Raw genomic sequence first — 19927 nt, forward strand, 5'->3', positions numbered from 1 at the left:
CCTTCAGATTGATTTGATGTGAATTTAATAGAAACCTACAAAGTAATACAAAATTATTACATTATTGTAAATAATAAAATGATTTAGAACTTTGATTTAGTTTTGTGGGTAGCGCTGTCGCCTCACAGCGAGGAGGGCCTGGGTTCGATTCCCCGGCCGGGCGACCAGGGTCCTCTCTGAGTTTGCATGTTCTCCCCGTGTCTGCGTGGGTTTCCTCCGGGTTCTCCGGTTTCCTCCCACAGTCCAAAGACATGCAGTCAGGCCAATTGGACGTGCTAAATTACCCCTAGGTGTGAGTGTCTGTCTGTCTGTCTGCACTGCGATGGACTGGCGACCTGTCCAGGGTGTATCCTGCCTTCCGCCCGAAGACTGCTGAGATAGGCTCCAGGCTCCAGCACCCCCCCCCCACTACAACCCTGATGGAGAAGCAGCTTAGAAAATGGATGGATGGAGTTAGTTTTTCAAAATCCTGCCAGATGCTTAACATCACCAATTGCTCAAAACTTCAGGATCTCATGGCAGATCATTTGGGTTCCTATTTGCTCAGATGAACAGAATATGAATGGGAATATATTTCAGGTAGATTTCACTATTAATTTTTAGGGGTGTCAATAATTATGGTACAATATGGTACAATATTCTCCTCATGACAAAACACATTTTATATATATATATATATATATATATATATATATATATATATATATATATATATATATAATATATATAAAAAATATATATAAAATGTGTTTTGTCATGAGGAGATTTAGGGTTTTTTTCATTATACCGTAAATAACGGTAAGATTTATGCAAAGATCAAAAGGATAAGTCATCAAAATATTTTTAAAGCTCGCTCTGCTCATGATTAGCAGGGGTGCCAGTATTTGTGAAGGCCTCTCCCCCACCAGGATCTCTGCCTCGGGGCGCGGCGGAAAGAAGACGACAAGCTCCGTCTTGCACAGGCCACGTTTTCCCCGCCGGAGTGTTAAACGCAGAACATGAACAGTGACTGTGTTAAATGTGCGGAGCCGAGTCTCCGCGGCGGATTTCGGCTTATTTACACCGACAGCTTCAGCTGAGGTCACCTCGAGCGACCCCTGGCGGTCACCACCGGCTAATGCAGGCTGGGGCTTTTTTCACGCGCATATCGATGACGTCCGATCCGGTGCGCGGTGAGAGGTCGGTGAGTTTTGTGTCCGTTAAATCAAAACAGTCCAGTTTCGGTATTTACACTGACAGCGAGCCGTACCGAGCTTTTAACAGCATGATATGAATAGATTTGATTCCAAGTGATACATAAAAAACTTGCTCATCGGTTGTTTTCGCTGTTGGCAGCAGGTAAGCGCTCGGAATCCTCTGACAGATGAAATGCTCGGTATGAGATGAGAAATGTTCCGTTATGCTGACGAGGGATTTCTTTTCGTCTAGACTCTGAACGATGAGAATAAATGAAAACACGCTGCTAGAGGGGAAGCATGTTGTGCTGGTTCCCTACAACGCTGAACATGTACCCAGGTATCGGTTCTACACACACACACACACACACACACACACACACACACAAATAAACAAATCTGTGACCATCTTACTTACTCCACACGGAGCGTTACTAAAATGATACCAATTTCAGGTATCACCAATGGATGGCCTCTCCAGAACTGCAGAAGCTGACCGCATCTGAGCCTCTGACTCTGGAGGAGGAGTATGAAATGCAGAGAAGCTGGAGAGAAGACAATGATAGTGAGTCCTTCGTACATGCTCTCTCCTGAAGTAACCAGACACCCAGACGCCCCTTGTAATCAGTGAATACAGCCATTTAACGTGCACTCAATGCTGACTCAGGCGTTCTCCATAGAAAAGCATTGCCAATAGAATGGGATGCCAGGGACCACCTTGAAGGGTATTGGGCTGTGGCACAATGGGACTGCGTTCTCTGGAGTGGTATAGCAACAGCCAGTACATGCGGCTCAAGAATTAATCATCCAACATCAGTGCCTGACTTCACTAATGCTCTTGTCGCTGAATGCAATCAAATTCTTTCAGCAAGTTCCAACATCTGGCGAAAAGCCTTCTCAAAGCCGTAGACGCTGCTACTGCAGTAAAAGGGGCATGTTTTCTATGAATGCTTTTCCAGAAAAAATAAAAAAAGTGGGATGACCGGGTGTCTACAAACTTTTGGACTGCTGGGGCCCTTTTTCCTTAGGCATCTCGTACAATGTCCTTTGTGTTCATATTGGCTTTTCAGAGTGCACATTCATCATCCTGGACAAGCAACGATGGGCAGATCCCAGCTTTCCAGAGGAGGAGTGCATGGTGGGGGATGTGAACATCTTCTTGACAGACCCAAGTGACCCATCCCTGGCAGAACTGGAGCTCATGATTGCAGGTGGTCATTGTAATGGTTAACTAGAATTTCTGTAACTTTTTATTTTATGCAAAGACTTTTAAGTGACCAGAGAACTTTTCCTCCAGAGTCCAGCTACAGAGGTAAAGGACTTGGCAAAGAAGTGGCACGCATGATGATATGCTATGGTAAGCTGGAGTTGAACAACTTCATAAGGCCAGGGCTGTCCTGTCATATCTGGAAAGGGCCAGTGGCTGCAGGTTTTCGTTCCAAACAAGCAGGAGCACTTACAATCAATCTGACCAAGACCAACTGATTAAACAAGTAGAATCAGGTGCTGGCCCTTTGCAGATGAGACAGACATTCCTGATCCAGGCTCTCATGCTTTATCAATTGTATGTTTAATCTGTGATTTATGTACCTCCACAGGAATCAACAAACTTGGAGTCAAAAAATTTGAAGTCAAGATTGGTTTGGAGAACAAAGTCAGCATAGCTATGTTCAAGAAGATCCACTTTCATGTGGTAAGAGATCAGTGAACTCTAAAAGAATGAATCAGTCCCATAATATGAAATAAGTATGCCCATTCAAACCACAAGACCTTACCTTACATTGTTCTCCTCTTCCAGCTTTCCAGCAGTGAGGTGTTCCAGGAAATCACTCTCGGCTTGACCGTGAATGAGGCATTACAGCAAGAGCTGCTGGCCACCCTGGACTTTATGCAGGAGAGAGAGTATCAAAAACTGAAGAATTACAGGCATGAGGGGAAAAACTCTTCAACCATGCCAGCTCATCAAAGCTAAGGTCAGGTTTTAGAGTGAGTTTTCAAATATACTGGTCATGGTACCACACCTACAGTCCCACAAAAGCCACAGAGCAACTGGAGTAAAATAAAAAAAAAATATTTCATACATCAGTGCATCACTAAAGGCAACTAAAAATGTATTGTTATGTACAGACTATATTAGGGTCTACCAATGATTTGCACATCTCCTGTTTTCCTCTTTGTAAATGTATGTTTTGAAGATTGCCTCAACATTGTTTTTAGCCTACTTTTTGCAAAATCACCAGTGCAATGATGGATTCCACCAATTATTGAAGATTTCTGCATAAATCATTTAAGATAAAAAATAGCCATCGAGAGTGATGTAAACTGGTGCACTATAAAAAAAACTTACCAAAAAGGATTTCTTTATAATGGGGATAATCTAAGGTTCACATTGTCTACAACACAAATATAACCACTTGATTTATTAAACAAGTCCACCAGTGAACATTATATGTAATGCTGAAGGCAAAAAGTGGTAAATCTGAAAAACTTTGGGTACTGCTAGGTACTATTTGGCTGTACAGCACGTATATATTAAAGTATATTTCAAGCCAAAACTTTATCTAAAGACTACAGTAAAACAAAGTCTTAGTCATCAGGCAATGTGTTCACAACCATTTTCTGTGAGGGAGATTTTAGAAGCTTTAGATGCTTCAGACATCTGGTCTCCATTGCTACAACTGTGAAGGATTCTGGCATAGTATTTTTTTTTTTATATAAGAAAAGGAGCATTTCACATCAAACCACTATAAACTACTTTCTTTAAATCTTAATAATTTGGTTATGTGGAAAATTTGAGAAATTGGTGGAATTTTAAAAAGAGGGATTACTTAAACAAACTAAACTATAAACGGTAGTTAATCCAAACTGTTGTTATTGTATGATTGTGAATGTTTGTAATTATAAATGTAATGCAAAAAGAGAACATGCATATGAAGCTCTGATATTAAATATGAATACATATGAATGAATTTATTTAAACAGTTAGTGTTCACAGTTATAAGATCCCTGAATTTCAACCAAAATCAATAAAACTACCACTGTGCACTAACATGCAAGCATTGAGAAAATCCATATACATCACATTTTTCATCATGGTAACATTTATTCATGCTGTTAATCTCCCTGAATGAAAACCGTTTCCAGAACAACACTTTTTTTTTTTTTTTTTTTTAATAATTACAAATGTATACAAATACATACATTTGGTTATAACCTTTTGTGGAAGACGATTCCTGGATAACCAGGCTTCCTGACACTCTGAGGTTCTAGATTACAGCACAAATGTCACATTAGACAAAACATAATTAACTCGAGATTCAGCAAGGTATATTTAATTTGGAGCAGTTTAAGCTGGTGCGTTGTGTTGTCCATAGTAAGACGGAACAGAAAACGGCATGTTTCATACATGCTGCCTGTACATTTAAATTCCATCTGGTCAGGCTTGGTCAAAGTTTGCTGATGTCATGATTAATTCAAAAGAACTTTTTCCTACACAACTTTAAATATATAGGCATGCTTCAAATTAAGTGACTGGTTTTGCTTTATTATAAGACTTTTATGCATGATATTATATAAGGCGCCAAAGGTCACATTTCAAGGCAGGATATACAAATCTCATTGTTCAGTAGCAACACAGCCACTTAGACCTGAAGTCTACTTTCCCTGTTCTGTTTTGGCAATTTGACTCATTAGAGTAGGACTCAACCCATTGGCCCATTCAGGCAAATCATGCCAAGTTTTATAAAACAGAAACAAACAGTGGAACAACAATTCCGTAGAATATCCACGAGAAGGGTCCTGCCTTGGCCTCATATTTCCCTTGTTGAATGGAGGCAGGTGCCTTGGTCTGACAAACCAGGCTCTCATGCTTGGAGGTCAGAGATTTTCTGAATGACTTGCTGCACTACCTCCAGGCCTTGAGCCCAGCTCACTGTATCATGTACATACAGATTGATGGGCATACAGAATGGTTCCTTCCTCAACTCGGTCACCTGACAAACTGTAATTACTCCTGCAGCTCCTACGATGAGTAGCAGCAGAAGCCGGAGGATCCAAGAGAAGAGCCGAGAACATAAAGATCGCTTGGCTGGAAGCACACTCACTGAGGGCTTCTTTTTATCTGTAGGAAGGAGAAGCAAAACATCAACCCTGAGACAAACTGTGATAGATTCATTAATATATTGTGTTATTGTACCAAAACCTCTCATCTCCAAATGGTAACTTTCATTAGAGAAGGAAAAAATTCTTATTCTTAAATTCAAAGTGGCTCTCCAGACAAAATGAAAAATCTAAGTGATTTAATCTGTTGTAAACGTGTCCATTGTCTTCCTACAGCACTACCTACAGTAGACTCTAGCAGTGGTCATCAATCCTACTCTTTTCTGACAAGTTCCAAACTGCATCTAATATGCTGCCCCTCCCTGACCAACACTAATGCTTCTGATATAGCCAATCAGCAGGTGTAGCCATTATGGTTATAACTAGGACTCTGCAGGAAGGGAGACCCTCAGGACCAGGGTTGGTGACCACTGCTCGAGAGTGATGCTACATTCAAGTGGTGTCAGACATGTGGAAATACCAGTTTTCCCACTTGTAAACTACACTTGAATGGCTGACCAAGTCGTATTTACAAGTGGGGAAACTCAGGATGATGAGATGATACAAAGTTTGAGATAGAATGCCAACTTTCACCTTCACCAGTGCGCCCAATGCACGTCTATGAGATCTGTGTTCTATTTCATATTGCAAAGAAAAAGCAAAACATATTCTCCACACAACCATACTTTATTCTTCTGTGTGGAGAGCAAATCTCTGAACAAGCACCCAAATGGGGTGAAGCTAAATTTAATAGTTAACCATCTGGTGTATCTACAACTTTCTGAACTGTTGATTAGCACCTAAACTCAATATGAGATTTTCTGGTTTAAAGACTAGGAAAACCCCCTTCTGATGAAGCATCTTAAAGTTGGGAGGTATTTCAGCAAAGTAAAATATGTACTTTGTGGTAGATTCTTGAAGGCAGGTTGTTTGGAGTTGACTTTTTTGCTAATGCAAAAGGAAGGCAGATAGCTAGTGTACTGCTAGGAAGCTAAACATCACATCTGTATTTATTACTATGATAGCAGTCAGCATTTCTTCATCCCCATAGGATTTTCAGTTGCATGAAAACTGTATTAGTATACTGTAGTAGTTTTTTCATAAGGCAGTATTTTACTAACACTGGCTACTGAGAACACAAAATTGTGAGCAGCAATAAACCAAGGCGTCTGAGGGATCCACTGCTGCACTACAGAATACTATGTAACATGACACAAATTTTAGTTTTAACATTTACTGGAATTGGAAGTAGGGCTGGGCAATATGACAACACTGACTGTTATTGTGACACATTATGTCACAATATGTCCTAATATGCTTTTCTGAACATATCATGGATATGGATAGCACTTGCCAATTGCATGTTTGTCTACAAAGCAAAGATAAATTAATCCTGTTTTAAATGTAGTGCATCACAGTATGTGAAATGTTGAATTTAAATCACTGTATTCATAGTTTTGATAGTGTTGTAAATGTGGCACTACTTTTTTTTCTATTTTTTCCAACTTATCAGACATCAGAAAAATATATATACACACCGTGACACATGTATCGTGAAAACATCTTAAGGTATTATTTCTATTATATGTAAAACAATACATATGTGCAACATGGAGTCCATCTCATTGTATAAGTGGGATGAGACAGATGGATTAAACACACCTTGATTTTGACTGGCTTTCTTTTTCTTCTCCTCCTTCTTCTTCTTCTGTTGTTCTTGTGCAGCCAGAGCAGCCATCTGTGCCTGGTACTCCTTCCTTTTCTTCTCCTTCTCTTCAGCCTTTTTCTTTTTTTGTGCTTCTCTTTCCTTGGCTTCCTTCTCCCTTTGCTTAGCTTCTCTCTTCTTTTCTAGTTCTAAAGGAAAGAAATGAACAAAAAGGATAAGTGAAATGTGACAGTTTAAATGTAATACTAGACTGTGTTGATTACACATCAGTATCTTCCATTCCGAGAGTCGCAGCCATGTAATATTTTTGGGTATTGCTATTTTTGGTATCCCACCTACCCTTCTCCCTCAACAGCCGGCGCTCTCGTTCTTTGTCGGCTTCTTCTTGCAGAACCTTCACATGTTGGAGAACCTGGAACAGAATGGATGGCATTTAAGCAAAGCTAAATCATAGATTTAATTGTACTGTAATTCAGTGAAAAGTAGTCTGGACTATTTTCAGATTTCCCATTTGACTGCGTTTTATTTTAGTATTTGAATAACATTTTACCTCTAGGTTTCTATTTAGAGCTTAATTAGTACTCAAATGCTACACAACCCCTCATCTTCAGTGCGGAAATATGTATGTATTAGCTCACCCTTGCCGCACACTGCTTGCACTGTTTCTCATCCAGGCAGTCTCCTGCGGCCTTGGCCAGCGACTGTTCCAAGGGGTTGTCTTTGAGATCCAGCCATCTGAGACTCTACCAACAGAGGCATTCACAAGAACATCACCATATACTTAGGGGAAGAGGTCACCAGAGATCAAGGTGATGTGCTTCATGAACATGATCTAGCCTGCATGAAAAAAAGCTCCTGGACGTACCCGAAGTTGTGAGAAACTGAGAGGGAGCATGGTCAGCCGGTTGTTGTAGAGATCCAGATGCTGTAGGCTGCTTAGTCGACCCATTTCCTCTGGGAGGCTTATTAGCTGATTCTTGCTCAGGTCAACTTTCACCAGGTGTGTCAAGGTACAGAATTCAGGCTGGGCAGATAGAGAGCCAACTTTACAACACAGTAAATTATTGATTTTTGCACAGTGTAGAAAACTATGTAGAGCTTACAAGCCTACATATGTGACTAGAAGAGGAATGCGATGCAATGGCCATCTTAAGTAGTCCTATTAGGATAGCCTGAGAAAAGGACCATAAAAATGACATACAAATCAGTAACGGACTTACGGGAAGAGTTGTGAGATTATTACAGGAGAGGTCCAAAACTGTTGCTTTAGGAAGCGCAGCCTGAAAAGAGAATCAAGCAAACAATGAAAAGCTTTTGTATTTTTGATATCAACACAATAAATGAATGACTGGGTACTAGGTATGTTAGCTACACTCTAAAAAAGATGGTTCTTTAGTAAAGGAAATGGTTCTACGTAGAACCACTTCATGCTGAAATTGGTCTTGGCATGGTGGAGTTGTTCTTCAGATTCTACACAGAACCTTTTTTTTAATGGTTATATACCTATAGCAAGATGTCAAGCTTGTAACACTAAAAGATCCCTTTTTGGTGCTTTATAGAATTATTTAACAGTTTAAGCATGAAATGCTTCACACAGAATTCGTGGTTCTAAATAGAGCCATTCCCGTTACCAACGAAACGTTGAAGAACCACCTTCAAAAGTGTACTATTTGCAGAAATAAGCCTATAATAACATTTTTAATTCATATTCACACTTACGAGCTCCTTGACTGGCACCTCTGTAAGGTTGCTCAGACTGAGATCCAGCTCATTCCCCTCCACCTTCTCTCGAAGATTTTCAGTTTTGGCTTTATTCATTCTGTTAAAGCAGAGTAAAGCCAGCTAATGAACTAGGGCTGGGAATAAAAGCCAAAAGCAGAAGGCTGTTATACATACGCTGAACTCCGACGAACGCTTTAAGCGCAGTAACAGTAACTGTCTTCTGCCAGTTGACTGTCTGAATGAGAAAAGTTAGCCACTTAGCTCATTTAGCCACGCTGCAGTTAACAAGCCCAGCCACGAAACGCCGACTGACTAAACCCTCACCTTCCACTGCTGCGAATACACACTGCTCCCTTATCGAGTGGCGCACATATGCCGACTAAACCCCACAAGCAGCCTCTGCAGCTCAGCTCCTGAAATTCACAAGTTGAAATTCAGAGAAAATCCACGTCATTCATTGAGGCTGATGCTGCAGCGACCGCTGCGAGTACCGTTTTACTGTGAGTGTGGCGCCCCCTGTCTGCTGGAGGGGGCACTGCAGAGAGAAGAACTTTCTACTGAGTTCACTCCGTTTCATTTAAAGGGAAACTCGACCATTTTTTCAAAATACCCACATCATTAAAAGGTTGAAATGGTTAAGATGTGAATAAAGTCATTTAGAGTGGTTTGTTGTGAACTGCTCCATTCTAGAGAACTTTACCTGTTCAGAGTGGTGGTGACAGGAAACGTGTTCAATGCCTTTAACAACTCCCTTGCAGAAAGTTATCATCCAAAATAGTTACGATTACCGTGTCCCGTGCCTGAGACATAGTTTTGTGATAAAATGTCTTGCTAATCCGTTTATTACAATCCATTCGTGGTGGAGGTTTACATGCAGTGTGGAGGGTTACAGGATGGTGTTGTAAATCAAAATAGTCCCCATATAAAAGTTTTCTTCTTCAGTTTTTCCACTATTTTATCATCATCAGCACTACATACAAAATCAGAAGACATGTGTAGACTCACTAGTAGTTTCATACAGCAAATAAAATGGGTGTATTTGCGTAGTACACTTGTCGACCCCTGGTTCCCATCACCGCTACTGTAAAGAAATCGGAGTCTGTAACTTTCTCTACAGTGGACCATTCCATATCAAGCCACTGTGAATGACTTTGTTCACATCACAACGAGAGACAATGAAAGGGAGAAATATGGAAAATTAAGTGGAGTTCCCTTTTAATATGCCTAATTAGTCATCATTATGTTGAGTAAATGCTTCCACTGATTTAATACTTCTGTTGAGTTAACGATTATGTTTAATGTGTTTGATTATGTATGATTTCATTCATCTACTCAATTAATATTTACCCCACTTCCCTAACAGGAGTGCATATGTAGTAATTAAGTAGCAGTACAGATGTTTTCCTGAGCTCCGACTCAATTCTATTTACTTATGTATCGTTCTGAAAGATTTGTCCCTTTCTGAGTTTGAATCAGGCGTGGGGAAGCAGTGGCCAGAATTCAGCACAGTTTGAGGATTTTCCTGCTTTAACACACCAACTAAATCTGATTGAAATCTGAACTACCTGCCGAGTTGAATCAGGTGTGTTTGAGAAGGGAAATCACCAAACTGTGAAGCAATCCATGCCACCCTTTCTCTAAAAGGCCCAATCTTTCAGTATGCTTTAGTTTATTTGTGAGGAAAGGAATCTGCTTTTTACTCAGGCCCTCAAATTCAGGTCTGAATGACTTTTTTGTGCATGGCTTTACATCGTCACTCACTTACTGTCAAGCTTTAATATTTTATTTTACACCAAAACAATAAAAAAAAATGAATAACAAACTTTAGGGCCTATGCTGGTGGGCTGATATATGCTGTATGTATTGAAAAGTTTCCACTTTAGTTTGGTGTGGAGCTCAGTCCTTTTTTTCCTCCACTTTACTGAGAGCTGCTGTTCTCACTGAAAGCACAATAATTTTCCTTCAAGATGGTTTAGGCTGCTGTACCCACCTCTAATAATTATTAATTTTGTATACATTTACAGGTTATGGCCCTCAGTCCACACTAATACCAATGTGAACCAGGGGTGAGCAACGAAATTAACATGTTAATAATAATTACATAGATACAATTAAGAGAGGCCAAAGCGCCTCTACTTCCTGAGGAGGCTGAGGTCTTTTGGTGTTTGCACTAAGCTCCTTTGGACATTCTACCTGTGTTGTAGCGAGTGCTCTATTCTATGCTGTTGCATGCTGGGGCAGCAGCATTAACGAATGCTCTGAACAAAATTTACAAACTTATTAGGAAGGCTGGCTCTGTTGTAGGAGTCAAGCTGGACTCTTTGGAGGTTGTGGCAGAACAGAGGATGCTCAACAAGCTGTTAGCCATCTTGAACAACACCTCACACCCTCTGCATGCTCTACTGGATAAACGGAGAAGCACAGTCAGTGGCCGTCTGTTACAGCTGCACTGTGTTAAAGAGCTGTGTGAGATCTTTCTTACCTACTGCTATAAGGCTCTACAACAATTCTCCTTAGTGCAGAGACGATACTGATTCTCTGCTGTCTGAACTGTGCTGAACCACATCACTGTATCTCCTCTCCGATTAATACACACTGTGCAATATATCACAACTATTACTGTAATGATACTTTCACTATGCAGTCTACACTGTAATATTGATGCAACTCAGAGTTAGTTTGTCTATAATATGTTCTTTTAGTTTACCTCATACCACTCAGTGCCTGCTGTCTTGTAAATACAATAAATCTGTCGAAAATCGAAAATATACTTTTATTTTATTTCTCTTGTACTTTAACTTAACAGTATGTGTAGATGTATTTCTATTTTTGTGCATAGTATATGTAAGTTTATGTGCAATTATATGTCTTGCTACTACAACACTGCAATTTCCTTCCTGGATCGATCAATCAATCATTTTCTTTCTTTCTTTCTTTCTTTCTTTCTTTCTTTCTTTCTTTCTTTCTTTCTTTCTCTCTCTCTCTCTCTCTCTCTCTCTCTCTTTCTTTCTTTCTTTCTTTCTTTCTTTCTTTCTTTCTTTCTTTTTTTCTTTCTTTCTTTCTTTCTTTCTTTCAAGGTTTATGTCAATATGAGGCTCATACAATATTGTAACTAAACATCTTTTCATTTAACCAGAGCAAAATTCCAGCATATTTAAGCAGAGGCAAATTAAAAGTATACATTTGCATTTTACCAGGTGAAAGAATAGTACACCTTTGTGCTTGATTTGTGGAGTGAAAAATGAAGTACACATCCTCTACAGAGAACATGAATGTGGTGTATTAGAGCACAGTTTCTATTTTTGCTGAGTTGAACATACTGGAAAAAACAAAACATAAAATCTAAAATGTGCCATAACATTAGCTTAAGCCTCCTTTTTTTCTTCAGTCTGTTAAATTCAGCAGATAAACAATGATTGTGTAGTACAATGTGCAGAAGTGTGTTCTCTGTAGAGGATGTTTTAACTTATTTTCACTTAGAACATCAACAAAACATGTAATCTGCCCAGGGGCACCCAAACCTCTGCATACTACTGTAAGTGAATGTAGGTGTGTTTGGGTGTGTGTATCTGCTCCGTAAAAGTGTTGTTAGTGGAAGAAAGTTCTCAAGAACAACTACATGTATCAGTTCACTGTGTTCTCTCTGTACTGATTGTTTATTTATTTATCACTAACGTCCACGTCATAGATTTAACACAAATTCAACACTATTACAGAGATATATAGTTCCTGAATAAGAATACACAGTAAAGAGATAGCAGCAAATACTGGTGAGTAAAAGAATGCATATGGTCCCTGAAAGGTTATTGTGGACTAATACAGCTATGCTGTAACTTTGAATGATACATTTGAGTGACTATCCTAGCCATTCCAAACTGATGAGGAGGAGAAACAGAAAGATGGAGCAGAAATAGAAAACAAAGAAAGCTGCGTTAATGCGTTTGGCCACTTGGCTCCAGTAGCCTTCCCTGCCCTGAGTTTTCAGAGCAAGGGCATCCTTAAGTACATTCTGCCTGAGCGCCTGCAACTGCTCCAGGATCAGCTGCAGCAGATGCAGATCAGCCGTCGTTCCTGCTGCTCCCAGCTCCATCACAGAGTCACTGAATGAGTTCACTCCAGAGGAGGTACAGCCATTGCTGCCTTGCTTTCTCTTCTTATCTGAAACACAAGATTATTTAAAGATGTTTCAGGTTAAAGTAGCTGAAAAAAAAGATACATCTGTAAAGATTCCACGTTGATGCTACCACCAATTTATAGCTTGTGTAGATTCTAAACTATGCAAATTGTATTTTGTGTAAACTGTAAATTACACAAATTTTGGAACATATAAATTACACTTTCATAAATTGTGTAAACAGTAAATTGTACAAATTTGTAATTAGTGTAAACAGTAAGTTACAACAACATGTAAACTGTGTAAATGGAAAATCACAAATTTGTCAATTGTGTAAACAGTGAGTCACACAAATGTGTAAACTGTGTAAACTGTAAATTTGTAAATAGTGTAAATGATAAAATATACAAATGTATTAATTGTGAAAATGATAAATTCCATGTGTTACCGAATAGTATAAACAGTAAATTATAGAAATCTGTAATTTGTGTAAAAGGTAAATTATACAGATTTGTAAGTAGTGTAAAATAGCATGTTGTGTAAAATATTAATTACATAAAGATATTAACTGTGTAAATGGTAAATTATAGAAAATTGTGAACTGGAAATTAAATTTTACCAACAGTGTAAACTGCAAACTAAATGAATTGGTAAACTGTGTAAACCACAACTTACAATTTTGTCACTTTTATAAACTGTAAACTATAAAAAATGAAAACTGAAAACTTGGAAAACCTGTAAATACAAGCTTTGCAAACTGGGCACCCAAATCATCTCAATCTCAAATAAATTTGCTTATGTGGCTATAGTGTATGACTTACTATTATCTCTGACATCATGTTGACTGATGCACTACATTTGGGATGAAGTGTAAATCTGGTATTTTACTGTATTATAAATTATAAATCACACTTATTTTTATATACACTCACCAGCCACTTTATTATGTACACCTGTTCAGTTTCTTGTTAACACAAATAGCTAATCAGCCAATCACATGGCCACAACTCAATGCATTTAGGCATGTAGAGGTGGTCAAGACAACTTGCTGAAGTGCAGACCGAGCATCAGAATGGGGGAAGAAATGTGATTTAAGTGACTTTGAATGTGACGTGGTTGTTGGTGCCAGATGGGCTGATCTGAGTATTTCAGAAACTGCTGATCTACTGGGATTTTCACACACAACCATCTCTAGGGTTTACAGAGAACGGTCCGAAAAAGAGAAAATATCCAGTGAGCGGTCAGTTGTGTGGACAAAAATGCCTTGTTGATGTGAGAGGTCAGAGGAGAGTGTGCAGACTGGTTCCAGATGATAGAAAGGCAACAGTAACTTAAATAACCAAACAAAATCTCTGAGGAATGTTTCCAACACCTTGTTGAAAGTATGCCACGAAGAATTAGGCAGTTCTGAAGGCAAAAGGGGGTCCAACCTTTTTACTAGCAAGGTGTACCTAATAAAGTGGCAGATGAGTGTAGTTAATGTAATATATTTCAATTTGTATGATTTACAAAACTATACATATGTTGGATTGCCATCTTTGTAGGTGAGTAAGCACGTCAACATTTATTAAAGTGAAGGCAGAAGGGATATCGGAGGCCAGCTCAAGTGCACATGAGCAAAAATTGACAAATCATGCAGACAAAAGGCTGAAAAAGAATCATTTACACACTTCATAGCATAGTGCAAAAGTTTTATCTGCGTTTGGATCAAATATGCCATTGGCTCAAATATGAGTTACGAACAATTTGCAGAGACACCTCATGGTTCTTATTTTATGGTGGCTTTTACAGAAACCTGACTAATCTTTGGCCATTACCGTGTACTTAATGAAATCCAACATGGTGCCGTCAAAATAAGTTACATTCTCCTTAGCGACAGTCAAGCCCAGCAGCTCCCACTCACCCTGACTGAGTAGAAACTGTCTGGAATTCTGCATCACCTCTGAGGAATTGGAGGCAGCAATAAGCTTCATTTCACTATCTGTAAGAAAAGAGGTAGAAAAAAAACAGAATTAATTGCATTAAAATGTACTTTAGTATAGAAAGGAAAGGGTTTAGGTCTTTACTGTATTCAATCTCATGTACCATGAAGTGTGAACTAAGTCAAGATATCGCAGAAAAGTGTTTTCTGTCAACCTTCTGACAAAAAAATGTCCTTCCAAAGTCCTACACAGTTATTTTGTCCTACACATTGTTGCTTGGTTTCAATAGAACTTTGGCATTCAGCCAGCGTCCTTGCACAGAGAACTCTACTCTCAGAATGGAAAGTGATGAATAACTATTTGAGCTTGTTAAGCCGTCCCTAGTCTCCTATTCTCACTGCTCGCCAGTGTTGTCATGGCACCAAGAACTGCGGGCATCTGAATCTGAATATTGTAAGACTGCCATCTGAAATGCTAACATTTGTATTAAGACTACTGTGAATCATCATGCTTTTAAGACATTCAGCTTTGTCTCTGAGCAGAAAAGTTAAAAATGAACTAAAATTATACACTCAATCTTCTTAAACTGCATCGGGTATGTACAGCAGATGAAATGGAGTCGTTTTAGGCACTCACTTGAATGAATGATGGAGAGAATGGTGATATGGCAGCTTTGGATATCAAAGGGAAACTTGTGGACATCCATCGTGCAAATAGTGTGGAGTCTCAGGTTCTCCTCCATGTTCACTTCACCATCATGAGTAATGTACAAATAAGGACTCGGTGGACCGTTCTCCTTTTCTGTTCTAAAATTGTGTTACACAAATTGTGATAAACAAGTGATAACTATCTGGTTCTGCTCTAAATTAGCAAGACATGAAATAACTACTTTTCACAAATGCACTGTAAATACCAAAAAACATGGAACTTCAAAACACTTCATGTGTTCTACAGAAACATTTCCATTATGCTGTGACTGACTGAAGCATGTCTGAAGCTGCATGTAGCGCTGGTTTATTCACTTGACGTAACATAACAGTGTTTTCTGTGTTTGTAGTGTTCCTGAATGTGCAGGGAGTTTATTTTGCAGAGACTTTGTAAAATGGCATATTTTCCATTTTGGTAGAGGTTTTTACTGTGTTTGCAGCTTGTTTTCTTTTACTTGCAGTTTGTTGGGTGTTCTCAGCCACCGTAGGTCTAACCTTCTTTCAGAAAGCAGAAACAGAGATTCTCTAATGTGGCAGAAGCTGCCCAGAACTTGAGCCCAAGTTCTCAGAGTTCTCTCTCTTCCTACAGTCATATGATCTATTCTCATACAGGAACCACATGTTGATGGTGTGCTTCAAACTCACACATTGTAAAATAAAGAGGGACTGCATGTTGTCTGTTCGTTCATCATTTGTCTTTCTCTCTGTATGACATAGAAAATACCGCTTAGTAAAGATCGCTTAATAATTTTGTACAATTCTTAGCTGAAATCAGAATACTGCTCTCAAAGAATAACAAGCGAGCTTTGATTCATGAACAAATCTGCATGTAAGAATGTGATTGAGCATGTAAAGAAGATTTTACAACTGACACTCACAACTCATAGATAGAAAGATCAGGATTCCAAAGCATCTCCCTCGGCAGAGAGACTTCAGTGATCCCACAGAAATCCTCAGGATTCCAAGAGATTAGCTCATTGCTCCAGGTCTAAAAAAAAAAGAAACAGATTCAGTTCTCATCTTAACTCTCAGGCTGGCTGTACATGGTTAAATGTTCACACAACTTTAGTTACTTGAAACCTAGACAAAACTAAGTTGCACTTGAGTTGCAGAATGTGGCTTTCTGCAATCATTTGAAACTCAACCACAACAGCTGCAAATGTCAAAACAAAGGCATCACATTATCATATCAAAAGACTTTATCAGACAATTGACTTCACCAGATCATGTAAATATCTATCTATCTATCTATCTATCTATCTATCTATCTATCTATCTATCTATCTATCTATGATTTACAATTATGGAACTAATGGAATAATTGAATGTGTTGCGTGCAACTTTGTTTTTGAACAGCTTTAAGTAACTGTCAAGTTGCATGGAAATTGTGTTGCAGGCAACAAATAAGACGTCACAAGGATGGATCAGGTTTTATTAAAATGTTTTGTCATAGAGAGATTTGGTCAAATTACCTGTGAAGTCTATGTCAATCCCTGTTATACACTGTGACCTGGAAAATCAAGTGTAAGACCTTCATTTTTAAGACCTTTCGCACTCATATTGTGTTTCAAGAGATTTCTGAAGAGATACTGTTAAAGATCACCAGGCAGTATCATGAACAATACTTATGCTGGCATTACACCAAACAACTTTCAAGCACTTTCACTGTCACAGACAAATTTCCAATGTGGGAATAAAATCATGAGGGTCTTGCTAGAGTTGCGTTGCGCTCGCGTCATCTCAATCGTTTAGTGTGAGGTGGTCAAGATGGCGGTCTTAAATCAGGCTTTTCTCATCTTGATGCTGAAAGCAATCACATAATCAACCGTGTTTAATATTAATCTAAGTTTTAAGTCATGCAAATAATGATGTGTGATAGAGAGAGAGAGAGAGAGAGAGAGAGAGAGTACATGTGTGAGAGCCTGAAATCTCTGTAAAAATGGCTCCACTTTAATACCACCATATTAACTTAAAATGTAAACGGACTGCTTTAATAGTGCAGGTTCACTGTGCGTAACAGTGATGTACGGAAAGGTGCAGAAGAATTTATGAATGGCATTATTAAAGAATCATCAATGTTTATTTCTTTTTGCTTTCCGTTACAGTGGTTTAGTTCATGACATCTAATCAGCAATGCCGAATTGCTGCATGTTGTGTTGGTGTGTAAATCTTCATATCATATTTAAAAAGTAACTGCACATTTTACAGGTTCATTTAAATTCTGGGTGATGATGAGCTGAGCCCCAGATCTTTACACGGCCAGCCAGCGTATCTTCTCATATGTACCTCTACAGAGTGGAGAGAAAAGTGATTATCTGCTTTTCCACCAGGTGCATGATGCGGAACAATCTCCAAAATCTAGTTGCAGTCTTGTAAATAATGACATTGCAAGATACCCAGTCTTAGCAAAATGACAGTCTTTGACTAAAAACCGTGACACTGTCGTTAGATGTGCAAGGGTGTCAGACCTTAGTCTTTTCAAAGTCTTAGTGTATGGTTAGCATTAGAAATACTTGCTAATTGTAAAAGACTGAGGCATTTTGAGCACTTACCACTGACATCCACAGAAATGAAACAAAGATTTGTGACTTTTCAATCTGTAAAGACAGACAGGAATATGTACTGAAGAGTTAAACATACTTCTTTTCTGAACATTAGACAAAATTTATCCATGTTAACTAAAACTAGTCTATGACTAAAAATAGTCATTTTAATAATTTCCTGAAGGATGAAAAAATATAGCATAATATGAGTGAATGCGTGCAGTAATATGTTTTGTAGGAAAGAAAGAAAAGAAATGGATGTAGGATGAGTTTACAGGTGCACTCCTCACCCCAGATATGATGGCAGAGAGGTAGACGTCCAAGTACACTACTGTTGGGTGTGTCCAGTCAAGCACAGGACGACAGGTTGTAAATTTCTCATTGATTCTGGTCAGATTAAGGTAGTCCAGAACATCCTGAGGAGTGGATATTCTTTTGGGAAAAGCCTCTTTACAGAACTGACTGTGTTTTTTCTCTCCTTTCTCTGCCGAGCTGATCAGCTGCCCATCCTGTGCGTCTGATGCTGTTGCCTCTTCTGCCTTGATTGGTGCCGCTGCTCACCAGCCTTCTGGACCGGTTTGACCACCACTGAACTTCTTGCTTTACAGTGCTGTGCAGTCCTCACCCTCAGATCTTCTCTTTTCCCACTTTACTATAATACTTCATACTAATAATGTTTGCTATCTGGTGTCGACCATAGGAGGATGGGTTCCCCTTCTGAGTCTTGGTTCCTCTCAAGGTTTCTTCCTCTTTTAGGGAGATTTCCTTGCCACCGTCGCCGCTGGCTTGCTCATGGGGGCTCGGACCCGAATTTTCTTTCTTCTTTTCTCTTCTCTCTGTAATACTGATTGTTCTGTAAAGCTGCTTTGTGACAACAACTGTTGTAAAAAGCGCTATATAAATAAATTTTGCTTGCTTGCTCTTGAGCCAGAAAAAGTCACAGCCAAAACCATTACAAGCTGCATTTCACAGCAAATCTTTATCAGCACTGTAACCGAGACGCTACCTGTATTAATAGGAGTGTGTTAAAATAAATAAGGGATTGATTCTTTATAACCATGTTATAAAGAATGTATTGGGCATTGCAATGACCAAATTAAAATTTGGTCAGTATCAAATTTAATACTGATGCTTTTACACAAAGCATATCCTCGCAGTAAATCACAGGTTATACACAAAGGACCAACTACTGGAAAACAACTTGGTCATTTTAATAAATTGCTTATTAATATGTTATTATCACCTGAAATATGTTTTAAAAAACAATTGACAACCTATTAGTTAAGACTGTATAGACAGTTGGTTTAGTTAAGAATGTACAGACAGTTGGTTTAGCTTTTAATCAAAGCTCTACTCACCTGTTAGAAACAGTAGACAGAGACCATAGATGAGTACAGCAGCCATCTCTACAGCTGGTGAGTGGAAATGACTCTCACCTCTTGTGAGCAGCAGCCTTGCATCTGGTACAATCCCACTCCTGGTCCAGATAGGACAAATAAAAATGAATGAAGGCAGTTTGGTGGCTCCATATAGTATGTCATTGGTAGATAAAGCCTATTGTTTCCTTCTGCTGTAACATTAAGGCCACCATTAGTGGTTTATAATAGAAGAACGGGGATCAGATTCTTGACCAGTGATTGAGTTTGTATTGTTTATTTGATGGATAGGTGTCATAATGGCAGGAAGCAGAGAGATTTTCATCCAGTCCCTTAGGCATAGACATACAACATCACAGCTTTATCAATCCAGAGTCAGCTGCTGAGATATTAAACCCCCCCAGCTTCAGAAATAATACATCTCTGATTTAATACTGTCAGGGCGATTTCACGTCCTAAGATTTCACAAAAGTGTTCCAGCCCGGCTCCCCTTGCAACTGGCTTAGAAGATGTGTGTGTGTGTTCCAGCCCATAATTCCGGCGACTTCGCAGAACGTGATTTTTTTTCATAATGTTTAAGCAGGTTTTACTGGCTGTTTTGACA

At 39.0% G+C, this 19927-nt stretch overlaps 3 protein-coding genes across 7 annotated transcripts; 1 reads left to right on the forward strand and 2 right to left on the reverse strand.

Annotated features, from left to right (window-relative positions):
* The first annotated feature begins 1145 nt into the window (after positions 1-1145).
* On the forward strand, positions 1146-5331 carry nat9 (N-acetyltransferase 9 (GCN5-related, putative)). 3 transcript variants are annotated; one of them, XM_017702714.2, is made up of 8 exons: positions 1146-1338; positions 1429-1515; positions 1631-1740; positions 2246-2386; positions 2473-2532; positions 2774-2868; positions 2974-3148; positions 5194-5331. In XM_017702714.2, the coding sequence occupies exons 2-7, from the start codon at positions 1439-1441 to the stop codon at positions 3145-3147; spliced, it is 657 nt and encodes a 218-aa protein (XP_017558203.1). In that variant the 5' UTR covers positions 1146-1338; positions 1429-1438; the 3' UTR covers position 3148; positions 5194-5331. The 3 variants fall into 3 exon arrangements, with proteins under 3 accessions (XP_017558203.1, XP_037400192.1, XP_017558210.1); XM_037544295.1 differs by lacking the exon at positions 5194-5331 and having other exon boundaries at positions 2974-4224; XM_017702721.2 differs by lacking the exon at positions 1146-1338 and having other exon boundaries at positions 1410-1515.
* lrrc59 (leucine rich repeat containing 59) lies at positions 4328-9166 on the reverse strand. 3 transcript variants are annotated; one of them, XM_017702681.2, is made up of 9 exons: positions 8986-9166; positions 8836-8896; positions 8659-8758; positions 8160-8219; positions 7805-7963; positions 7578-7682; positions 7279-7351; positions 6936-7127; positions 4328-5295 (listed from the first exon to the last, which is right to left on the reverse strand). In XM_017702681.2, the coding sequence occupies exons 3-9, from the start codon at positions 8755-8757 to the stop codon at positions 5039-5041; spliced, it is 945 nt and encodes a 314-aa protein (XP_017558170.1). In that variant the 5' UTR covers position 8758; positions 8836-8896; positions 8986-9166; the 3' UTR covers positions 4328-5038. The 3 variants fall into 3 exon arrangements, with proteins under 3 accessions (XP_017558170.1, XP_017558178.1, XP_017558189.1); XM_017702689.2 differs by lacking the exon at positions 8836-8896; XM_017702700.2 differs by lacking the exon at positions 8836-8896 and having other exon boundaries at positions 8659-8795.
* Positions 9167-12392: 3226 nt separating this feature from the next.
* On the reverse strand, positions 12393-19407 carry LOC119265018 (5-hydroxytryptamine receptor 3A-like). Its single transcript, XM_037544290.1, has 7 exons — positions 19384-19407; positions 18238-18363; positions 17957-18001; positions 16283-16392; positions 15334-15503; positions 14679-14756; positions 12393-12819 (listed from the first exon to the last, which is right to left on the reverse strand). The coding sequence occupies exons 1-7, from the start codon at positions 19405-19407 to the stop codon at positions 12518-12520; spliced, it is 855 nt and encodes a 284-aa protein (XP_037400187.1). The 3' UTR covers positions 12393-12517.
* Between the last annotated feature and the right edge of the window lie 520 nt (positions 19408-19927).

This window comes from Pygocentrus nattereri, chromosome 13 (assembly GCF_015220715.1).
Source record: "Pygocentrus nattereri isolate fPygNat1 chromosome 13, fPygNat1.pri, whole genome shotgun sequence".
NCBI lineage: Eukaryota > Metazoa > Chordata > Actinopteri > Characiformes > Serrasalmidae > Pygocentrus > Pygocentrus nattereri.